Source organism: Cenococcum geophilum (assembly GCF_001692895.1).
Source record: "Cenococcum geophilum 1.58 unplaced genomic scaffold K441scaffold_54, whole genome shotgun sequence".
Classification (NCBI taxonomy): Eukaryota; Fungi; Ascomycota; class Dothideomycetes; order Gloniales; family Gloniaceae; genus Cenococcum; species Cenococcum geophilum.
Window position 1 is genome coordinate 350,642 of NW_027137612.1, and position 12,224 is coordinate 362,865.

The 12,224-nt window shown below is 30.9% G+C and overlaps 1 protein-coding gene across 1 annotated transcript; it reads left to right on the top strand.

Annotated features, from left to right (window-relative positions):
• Positions 1-1,662: 1,662 nt before the first annotated feature.
• Positions 1,663-1,869, top strand: K441DRAFT_582971 (uncharacterized protein; the record flags this gene model as incomplete). The annotated part of the gene is made up of 1 exon (XM_067644482.1): positions 1,663-1,869. A coding segment is annotated over one exon (207 nt), but the record flags the coding sequence as incomplete, so codon positions are not given.
• Positions 1,870-12,224: the final 10,355 nt, after the last annotated feature.

Here is a 12,224-nt window from a genome sequence, read left to right on the forward strand (position 1 = left end):
TATTATCTAAGAAGTCTTCGTCTAGTTCCTAGTTAGGATCCTAGTTATCTCTTATAACGTTATTGCCCCTATTATAAGAGCTAATAGGAAAGTTATTAAGGGGTTAGTTAAGTATATTCTTAGTAAACCTAGGAGTCTGCATGCCTCTACTAAGCCTATTAAAGCTAATCTAACTGCTATTAAAGCTTAGATTAAAGGAGGTTTAGGTTTATAACGTTGTTATTACTAAGTAGGCTACTATTATATCTCTAGTAAGGAGCCCTCTAGCTTCTTAAAACTTGTTAATAGTTTAGTAGTTAGCTAGGTAGTAGTTCCGTAGATTATAGCGTTACTATAAACTTTAGTTAGCAAAATACATTCTAGTAAAAACTTAAAGGAAACTAACTATTTCTTCTATAGATTTAGGCCAGTTCTTATTAGGGTAGGAACGGAAAACGTGCTTAACTCCATTTCTTTTAATAATAAGGGCGAGTCTAGTATTAGGGACTCTTCTTATAAGCTTATAACATTTCCTATTAATTCCTTCTTTGCGGCGTTTAAAAAAATTTTGCACTATAGATATTATGGCGGGAACGGCTAAGGGTAGAGAGGAAAAAATACGTAAAGCTTAAATCTTGGTAGTGGTTAAATATTAATAAGTTAATATAAAGTTAGCGGATAAATATATAAGAAGAATAGTAGATATTTATATACTACTAAATTCAGCTTTTACTACTAATACTAAGCTTTTTAAGACTATATATTCTAGTCTCGCGGATCTAACTATAGGGTTAGGGGATATTATAGCTCGCGCGCGCAAGGACCAGTTAAATGGTCTATAGAGAGTGTCCTATAGTTAATTGTTCCTCTATAAAAGCCGTGTCTAATAAACACTAGTTTTATAGCTTTTAAACTTTTGCTCCAATTAGCTACGGCACTTAATTAAGATTTTAGTTATACTCTCGCTGTTTATTAGCTTATGCTAACTATTAGATATAAGCTTTTAATATATATACCACGAATTTACCTATCTAAAGGCTTACGTACGCTGGTAATACTTTCCTACTCAGCTATGCCTTATTCTCCCCTAATGCTAATAAGAAGGGAGTAAGATAATAAACGTCCGTTAGATGCGCCTAAGTGGCGTACTTTAGACATAGCCCCCTTATTTACGCGCGTTAGAAGGAATTAACGCTAGGGCTTTAGTATTAAACTAGTAAGTAGCTAGTTAAAAGGTATGCATGCTAAGAAAAGAAGGCGAAGCCGGATACTAAGTAAGTTAAAATTAGATTTTAAGGATTAGGGATTAGGGATCTTAGATACTAAATTTGAGATTAATTACAAATTCGTAAATCGCCGATTTGTAAACCCCGCCTTCCCTAAAAACAGTTTCTAGATTTAAAATCCGTCTTTATATATTTTGAAACTATCTGCGTAGGCTAAATTATATAAGTAAAGTATATATTTGGGTACTGGTATATAACGTATATCTTACTTAGGAAGTTCAGCATTTAGAACACCACTATATAAATAATTATAATCTTCCTTATCTCCCTTAGAGCCGCATTTAGAGCATTCACTCTGTAAAAGCTCTTATAGCTAATTAATATACCCACCCGCAAGTTAATCTTCTCTTTTCTTTATAAAAGACTTAATTATACGTTAGTTATTAAGCGCTAAAAAGGAAGCTCTGATGTAAGCGTACTTATAACAATTCTTATTCTTTTTTATATTATAGCGAACATTATTATCTATACTCTCGGAATTTTAGGCCGCGCTAAGTTAGCGAAACGTTATAGCTCTCTTTTTGTTATTAATATAGTCCCGCTATATCTTAGTAGTAGGACTAGTCTAATTAGTAATAAAGTCCTTTATCTAAATCTAAGCTAATACGGCCTGCTTTACTACTAGGTAGGCCGCGTTTGCGTAATTTAAGGTCTTATATATAGTTTTATTAACTTCTTAGTAGTTTCTAGTTCTACTTAGGAAATATTAGTCCGTTACTTTATACCATACTTGCTCTTATACTAAAAGAATACTAGCTTATTTCCGTTGTTATATTACTTAATAGACTATCCGTATTATATCTCCGGCGCTATATATATAAAGTATTCCTTAAATTACACTTAGTCTCTATAATTGCGCTTATAAATATACTATAGGTTTATATTAGGTTAAGGAAGACTTTACTAGTAATTTGTCTTTTAATTAGCTCTATACTATAGCTTATTTATTATATAATCTAGCTTATTTGTTTATACTTTTAAAACTATAGGTCCAGTCTAGCTAATAAAGTTACTATAAAAAATTTTCTATATCAGTTAGACTCTATATAGGCCATGTAGGTATTAATTACTCTTAAAAAACCGTAGAAAGTTATACCTAGGGAATACGTATATCTCACATTGCTAGGCATTACTCGCCACTCTAGTGGATTTTTTTAAGCTTATCTATACTTAATTGTATAGTATTTGTAAGACTCTAATAAGGCCGGTACTACTATTACCCTCTTAATACAAAAGTGTAAAGGTTTTAGCAATGCACTAATAATAATACTAAGCCAGTTATCTGCAATTGTTAATGGCCCGTATAGTCAAATATAGAGTTTGGATAAGTTTAATAAAGTTCTTTTTATTACAAGTGGAGTTAGGATCGCCGCTTATTTACTTTTAGCTAAGCACCTCCTCGAATTTTATAAAGATCGTAGTGCTTATATACGTAGACTTTCATTAGTGTGGTTCTTAGAGATATTAGGTAAAACTTTAATGCCTTACCTAGGTTACTTTTAACCTTCCTTAATAGATTAAGAGGCCTAGGCTAGCTAGTTCCTACGTCTCTTACTTAAGATAGATAGCTGGGGGATTTTTACCGTCGCTTTCTTTGTTCTAAACGCAACGTAAGGGTTAATAGCTAACCTTTAGATAATATTGCCGCCAGCGCGCAATTGCTTATTTAGGACGGATAGATTATTAGATCTGCCCTAGTATATTAAAAATAAATAGTTAGCAGAGGCTGGTAATATGGCAATCTCTAGTAAATATGCCTATTTATAGGGGTTTCTCCTTTACTAATATTGCTGTAGTTTATAGGACTCCTACTTTTAAAAGTGTAGTAAGAAAGGCGGTGCGCTTATACCAGCAAGATATATATATTTTTAATGCTAGATTCTAGCCAGAAGAGATGGCTGTAAGTAAATTAGTAATAATAAAATATTCCTAAAAAACGGTAGGCTAGATAAGACTAAAACGTATTATATATATAGGAAATAATTAAATTGCCTAACAGTAACTAGAAATACTTAGTAATTGTTTAGAAACTATTAAAGTACTATAGAAGAAAGTTCTATTTCTAAACTATTTAGGCCTAAGTTTACTACACGCTATATACTTAGGGGTAAATTCTACTTCTCTTTCGTTTTTAAAGATTTGCCGTTAATCTCCTTTTGCCTACTTTTATTAATAGCGTTTTATATAGTTAATCTAAGTCTCTTCTATATTTTACTCTTATTTACCAAAGCTATAAGTGTTTTTCTATTGTTATTCTTAAGCGCCTCTTTAAGCTCTTAGAACCTTATAATATGCCTAATAAACTTGCTAAGGTTCCTTTTATAATAAGATTAAAGTTTACTAGATATTAGGTTAGTTATAGGCTCTTTAGTAAACTTTTAGTATAAAACTACTACTCTACCTATAATATAAACCGAGCAATACCTTAAATTCTTATTTCTCTCCGCAGCTCTAATATTTGTCAGCCTAGGCTTCCACTCTATTTAGTATTTAAGTGCACCGTTTTTAGTTACGCCTTCTAAAATTTGGTTTAGTCTTCTTAGGAATCTAGTAGGCTATTTGTCTTCGCTTTTATAATCTAAGCTATTATTAGAAATATTTATAAAGTAGGCCTTATTGTTACCTACTTAGCTATTAGTATAATCGAAAGATCTATAATTATCCGGCTATCTTACTAGGAGGTATTAGAGAAACGTCCTTAATACTAGTAACTATATTTACGGGGTTAGACGAGCCTATTATTAGGTAAGAAGATTAATAATCTAAACTTAATATATAGGGCTGGCCTTACTATAGCTTTCTGTATAGTTTGTTCCTAAAATATATATATCCTTATACTCTTAGGTGTTATAAGGATGCAAAATTTCCGTTCCGGATATTCGGGTAGGCGAAGATAGTATTCCTACCTATCTAGAATTAGATGGCTGTAAGTAGTCCTTAACTAGAAAAAGTATAGCTAGTAAGAGCTTAGGGCCAGTATAAAAGAATTAAGAATTATAAGTGCTGTAGAGCAAAAAAAAAAACTGCGTAATAGCGCCCTTTATACCCTTATAGGACTAACGCTAGAAGTATAGTTCTAATTTTAAAATATTAAACTATATAAGCTGCTTCGCCGCAATACTAAGTTATATTAACAGTTGTAGGATAATCTCTTTACCGCCTATAGCTTCCGGGTATTTAGGGGGCTAATACCTCTACTAGCATCTAGTGTCTAAGCCCCTTCTTATAATATCGAATAAATCCCCTATTTAATTCTGGGCGTAAAACTTGGCTTGGCTAAATTATTAACTTTAAATAATAATTAACTATTAGGGCTATTTCTAAACACTAGTATATAGAAGCCCTTATCCGGTTTTAGATAGAGTAAGAACTATATTTTTAAACTTCTTCTTAATTACGCTAGAGGTGGCTAAATACGCGGCAGCTTTATCTCTTAACTCCTTACTTATACTACATGCCTTAGAAACCGTAGTATAGCGCTTAGAAAGTGGCATTGCTTTTACCCACGTTATATAAATTTAGGCAGAAATATTAATCTTAAAGTAACTTATACGATTCCGGCTAACAAATTTATATAAACTTCTCTAGCTATTAAAGTATACGGTATTTATATAAGCTTCTTTATATTAATACTAATAAGAGCTAGAGTACTAAGACTACTTATAATCTAATAAGTAATAATAGCTAAGCACTACTTATAAAGCTAGAGACTAGTACGTTAGTTTTTCCGCACTAATATAATATATTTTAGTTAGGTATTTATATTTAGTAACAGCTTAGCTAATTATTACCCCTAGTAATACCTCCTCTAACCTAAACAGCCACTATTAGATTTAGTCTAGTAGCTTATACTTTTAGGTATAAAGCGTATACTAAGCAAGGAGTAATTATAGCTAACGGATATTATACGCCAGCTAAAGGGTAAAGGGGCCGTTAATATACTTCGCCTCGTTCGGGTAATATTAATCTCCCTTTCTAAACTTAGTCTTAGCTTAGCTAAGTAGTAAAGAAAATATTATAAAGGTAGTATTTGCCTTACCTCTAAATATCCTTAAATTAAGCTACCTTTTCCCTAAATACTAAGCCTTGCTAAAATATAGTTCTTTTCTATACTCGTTAAATAAGTCCTATTATATATATGCCTTAGATAAACCTAAATTAAATTACTAATAATTCTTATAGGTCTACAGGCAGAGCTTAGGAGACGATCTATATATACCACCCTAGCGTTATATATTTCATACCTTATAATTAAAGATAGAAAGAGGATAGTGATAAAAATAGTAATAAATAGACGGTAGTTTTAAACGATAGTAATAAGCTATAGACTTCTAGCTATCCTATTAATAGATTACGCTAGAGTAACCTAGTAAAAGGGCGAATTAATATTATTAATATTAATAAACCGAGCCAGAGTGACGCTAATAGATTATTAAGTAATAATAGAGAACTTAGGATTTAGCGTAATTTAGTAGGCAAGACTTTATAAGTGTAATGCTATATAAAAAAATAAAGTAGAAATTTAACAAGAAACTGTAGAACGCCTATAAAATGCCTAGTAGTCTATCTATATTCTAAAACCCGCGCTTTTATCTCTCTTAGCTTAACCTCTTCCGAGCTCTATATAATTTATAATAATCTCTTAAGTCCCTTAACACGGGCAGAAGATTTTATTTACTATATTACCAATAAAGGACAACTAATATATGATAATAACCCTAAACTCTACAAGTTTCTTTCTAAGCTTAAATACTTATATCCTAAGTAAGTACTAATAGTATTTAAGGTTAGTAGGCTTATAGATTTATATATTAAAGAGTTAAAGAATAATATCCAGTATATACTCTTTAGCGCTTATTCCATCTATTATAATCTACTAAGTAGGATTATATACCTTTACTAGTGTAATAAAAAAGGGTTAAAAGGAAGTATAATAGGACTTCTACTTATTGCCAAATTCGTTAGGCTTCTTTTATAGGAATTTCTCTAGTTCTTTAAGCCTATAGAATCTATTATATAGGAACTTGTCCGGCATACTAGGTCTATAGGGCTCTTTATATAAAAACAGCTTCTTCTTTATAGTATTAAAGTTATTTTTATTTTTATATATCTACTATTAGTACTTTCTTAGGACTTGCTTTATGCCTATACTTACTAAAATAGTTTTCCAATTACTACCCTTTTCTTTTAAAAAAGCTTCTTAAATTAGGGCCTAAAAAACATATCTACTAATCCCTTTTATAAGTGACTTAAAAATCGTCTTACCCTCTATTAAGGGTTTTAATACTATATAATTAGTTAGATATAGAAGACTATTAGAGGTATAACTATTACTATTAATAGAAGTACTTTCTCCGTTGCCTCTATTTTCCAGTTCTTAGCTAAAATATAGCTGTTTTTTAATCGCATCTAAGCTTTTTATAATATAATCGTGATGCTATTACTCTATACTATAAAGCTTCCGGATTTCTATACATAAAGAGCGTACAACTGCAGTTTATTTAGTAAGCATATTAACCTCACTTTCCTATAGTACTTGCCTTCGCTATTAAGACTATCTTTATACTATAGTAAGTTAGTTATATCTATTTTAAACCATATATAGTAAACTCTATAGCTATAGTGCTGTTTATATAAACGTAAAAAGCAATAAGTTTTATACATCGTTTTTTTTAAAAAAAAAAATGAAAAGTAATAGCGTTTTATTTACCTAAAATATAATTTTAGGTTTCTAATTTCTGCTTTACTAATCCTTACCTAGTTTTAGACTTTAGCTAAAGTTAGTTTTCCGTTTTAAGTTTCTAGTTAGAATCTAGGTTTTTAGTTATCGGTTAAGCGAATTAATAGGTAGTTTCCCATAGGGGCTCTTATTATATATGGCTTTTTTTAGCATATAAGCTTATTCCCTTGCGGGCTTATTTCCTATATTAGCAATTACGCTAACGTATTCACGCCCCTTATAGGCTTAGAGCCCGCATAGTCCACTTACCCGCATAGGAATTTATTACGTATAGCTTATTTTAGCGCATAGACTTCTTTCCCCTACTAGCGTATACCCCGCATTAACTTAGAGCCCGCGTGGTCTACTCGCCTATACAGGAATTTATTATATACGGCTTGTTTTAGCGTATAGACTCCTTTCCCCTACTAGCGTATGCCCCGCATTAACTAATAATTATATAATTACGTAACCTGTGCGGGCTATAAGCCCATAGACGCCACTTTCCTAGGCGGGATAGTTAGGCTTAGGGGCTAGGCTTAGCGTTTATAATCTACTATAAAGCTACTATAAGGGCTTTTTGCCCCTATAGAAGCGGAATTAAATTATTTGGGAACTACTCCTCTATTTCTATAATACTAGGGAAATTATCTATTCCCCGCCTTACCCTAACCCCTTAATTTAAAAAATAAGTCTATTAAGATAACTTATATTATAATATTTAAACAAGTCTTCTAGTAGTTTAAAGCCCTAACTAATATATAGTCTAAGGTAAACCTCCTAGCACCTCTTTATAGTAATGCCGCTAAATCCTACTAACGGAGGGTATAAGGTTTAACTCTAGTAAATTACCTAGTATTAAATACTAACGGGTCTAGAGCACACTAAAAATACTTAAGCTATAGCTTAAGTAACGAAAATAAAAGGTTAATAAGGAATAAGTAGCGATTAGCACTTTAAGTAAAGACTAATAATGTTATTATTTATAACTAGTTATATAGTTCGGTTAAAATATATCTTATTAGCGAGTTTAAAGGTCACTTTAGCCAGCAAGTAGAATTAGAAGAGAACGCCATTTAATATAATATTAGTGGCTATCTTAGCGTGCCTTATAGTCTACGCTATAGCTAAATAAGGAGGTTACATACTACTTATATATTATTATATATTTTAAGCGCCTAAGACTATAAAGTAGGGAAGGGATATAGAGACCTCAGATTCTAGCGCTAAAGAGGTATAATCTAAGCATTTAAAACACTAGGGGTAATTAAGCTGCATTATTATAAGGGTTTTAGCCTAGTAGAAGCCATAGTTATACATACCGATTAAGTAATATATTTTTTAATTCGAGCCTATAAATAAATGCAATATTATTAGAAATCGGTCACTATTAGCTACTGCTTATAGCATAGTTCTATTTAAAATCAATTAAAAGCTAGAATTTCTTTGCCTTAGAACCTCCCCATACTTAAGAGTAACTTATATAAATTAGCTACATTCGTCTTAGATAAGCAAAGATTTTATAAATTCTCCTATTAATACTGTTTGCCTTACTTAAGTCGCAGCCAATATAGATTATACCCAAAGCCTTCCTAAACCTATTATCGAACTTAACGTATATTGCTATTAAATATATCTCTACACTTATACGCTTAAAGAAGAGCTTATTAGAGATTATATTACTATTATATCTCTATAAGATAAGCAGTCAAAAACTAAGTTACAGTTTTAGGACTTTTAGCTACAAACTTAGCGTAAACTTAAAATAATTAAGATAAAGCTTAACGAAAACAATAAAGTCGTTAAATATATAAAACTTACTATAGAAAGACTAGAATAAGCAATAAAGCGAATTACTATAGAATAGGAGTAGAAGAAAGAGGATAATACTTTAAGAGCCCTTATAAGCCTCGGATTAGCTTTGCTAGGGTATCCTTTAGTACTAAAGTTAATAGGAGTAGACGGTTAAACTCTCTTATATCTTTACTAGTTATAAACTAACCTTATATTAGAGTACGATTTTATAACAAAAAAGGGAGATACTAAAATACTCCCTAGTTATCCACTCTATAATAATATTATCCTTAATTCTAGAACCACTATATACGCTATTAACAATTAATTAAGATTCGTTAACGAGCTCTAGCTAAGCAATAACTTTGTATACGCCGAAACGGGCCTAGATTTAATTAAGGACTTTAGAACTACTAAGATCACAATTTAAACACTAGACGGAACTAGGAGAATCTAGTTTAAAAATATAGCGTATATACCGAACTTTTATATAAGCCTAGTTTATTTTTAAAAGTTTAATAAATATAGAGTCTTTTAGGATAATAAGAACAATTTACTATACTATGGCGATTAATAGATATACGCCTATTACGGTTGGTACAGCAATTAGTTAACCCTTAAATATTATAAGCTTAAGCTAAGGGCCCTTAAGGAAGAGCTAATAAAAAGCTTAAAAAAGGAAGTATTGACCTAAATTAGGTTTGCTTACTACCATCTTACTACTATCTTTATTACCTACTACCCTATAACCTACTACCCTACTACTTACTACCCTATGACTTACTACCTATTTCTATTCCTTATACCTTCCTTATATATATATAAAGGCCCTAGAGCCACGTTTAATAGATAAAGTTATCAATTTTTTTATCTCTTAATCTCACGATCGACAGGAAGAATTAAGGTTAATTAAACGCCTATATCCAGCATAGCTGCGGACGATTTAATAAAGGCTTTACCGTATTAAAAGAATAAGGTATTTGTTTATAAATTAAATCTAGTTAATATTAAGGAAAGGAACAAATTTAAGGGACGTTTAATTAAGAGCTCTTAGGGGTATATTCAACTCAACACCAAATTAATATCGCGACTTTTTGTACCTTTTTTACAGCTTAGAAGGCTCTGTATAGCTAGGGGGTATCAACCTACGAAACTTTAGACGTTGTATTAGTCCTTAATTAAACAACTAATATATAAAGCTCTAACTAATTAACTAAATACGTCGTAGATTATATAAAGCTAATAATAACTTCTTAGTGTATATATAGAGGCTCTAGAGCCACGTTTAATGTAGTAGAGTTTTTATTCTTAATCTAACCGTTTAACAAATTAGATTAACGGCCTTGACTATTTTAAATATCAGCTTAAGTATCACTAGCTGTCACTCCTAATAGACGTTAATTAACAATAAAGCGTGTATTTTAAAGGAGATTTAGAAAGACCTAACTCCTAGAAGTACTGCTTATATTTTAAATAGAATTTATAAATAAATATTTAACCTATAGCTTAGGATATAGATTTAAAACAATTTCTAGATAACTAGATTCTAAAGTTAACGCAGTAAATATATAATAAATGCTTAAATAAGACGGTAATAATCTATCAGCGTATCCAATCTTAATTCCTTCTTATACTTTTAGTAGTTACTATAAATAAACCAGCATCTAAGACGCATTATATTATCTAAACATCTACGCAAGTTATATATATCTCCTGCTTTCCATTCGGTAAAACTAGCGGATTTAGCAATATAGGCTAATCCTAAACCTAGTATAGTGTATATACACTACTATAAACAAGGTCCTAGGGCAGCTTAACTTAGGTACTACACCATAAACTATTACCCTTAAAGTCCTTATATTATCGCTGCGGCAAGTTCTAATAGCGAAGAGACTTAGGACTGCTATTTATCTAATAGCAGCTGCTATTATCAAAAGGTGCTTATATAAGAAGGCGCCTACAACTATCCCCCCTAGTTCCGTCACTATTCCACACCTAATAAATTGCTAGTAGTAAGTTAGAAGGAGAAGGAACTACTATTCTATAAATAGAAACTTCTCTAGAGGAGGCCTTACCTAAGGTTTAATTTAGTAGGGTAATGTGGCCATTTTCTTAATATATTAGCAGTATAGTATCTCCTATTAGTACAGATAACATAGGACTCCCCAATATTTGGTTATAATTTATCTAAGTTTGTTTATATATAGGGTCTATAGGTAAAAGAGCATTACTATTACAGCTATTAGGAGGTAGGAGATAGGCTATATAGGCGTCTCTATTGCTAATAAAGAAAGGCGAGGTATAAAGAACTTAATATTAGTATTAGTAAGGCTAATGCTTTTAACATATAGTATAGTTTACTATTTCCTTAAGGGAAACCGGGAGATCCTTTTAAGACGCTATAATTATCTAAAATTAATATCCGCTCTACCTAAGTATAAGCAAAATACTAGCGTAAGAGATAGAGAAGACAGATTAAAGGAGAAACTTAGAGATAGAATATTTTTGCATTTTGTTTCTGGTGTAAAGATAAAAGAATATAATTTTATATTCTTAAATGCTGTAAAATAATATTTTTAGTAGCGATTTGTTCTAGTTTCTTATTAAAGATATCCGGTATTACTAATCTTAGAAATATAAAACGGGAAACGGGAAATAGGAAATAAGAAGTAAGAAATAGGAAGTAAGAAACGGGAAGAAATTATAAATAAGAAATATAAAACTTAAATTATAAAATAGGAAATTAAAAAGACTAAATGGAAATATTAAAATGATTTTCTGATTTTAAGTTTTAACTTTAACGGTTTATTAGAGACGGCGTGTAGTTAAAAGGTATAATTGCTGGCTATTGGGGATCGTAATACATATTATACTAATTATAACCTTAATCTTTCTTATAAAAACTCGCAAAGGCTATACTACGCCTTAAAAAAACTCTATAAGACTCTAAAAGCTCTTATCTTAGTAAGTAACCCTATAATAAAGTTAGCGATATAAGCTAATATAGTAAATATAGGCAAGAAAAGCCCTAGTAGTATAAGCGGTACAGTTATCACGGGGATTACTATAATCACCACTATTATTTTAATAGCATTGGTCCTATTTCTAATTATACGCCGTTAATAAAAGCATAGGCTTTAGGATGCGGTTTAAGATACGGTTAGAGATATAGGGCTTAGAGAAGAATAGGGGAGGGTAAATAGGGTAACTAGATTACCTTAACGCATATTATTTTCTAAAGAAGAGCGCTTTTAGGTATTCTAGTCCTAAGCCTATAGCTATGAAATTAAATTGATATTTTTTAATATTATAGTTTAGGATATCTTAGATACAACTAATAGTAAATATTGTATAAAACCGTTTATATAGCTACTATAGTATACCTAACTTATAAGTCTGTATACGTGCTTATATATATAATAGGTGTCATTTCTTAGAAAAGTAAG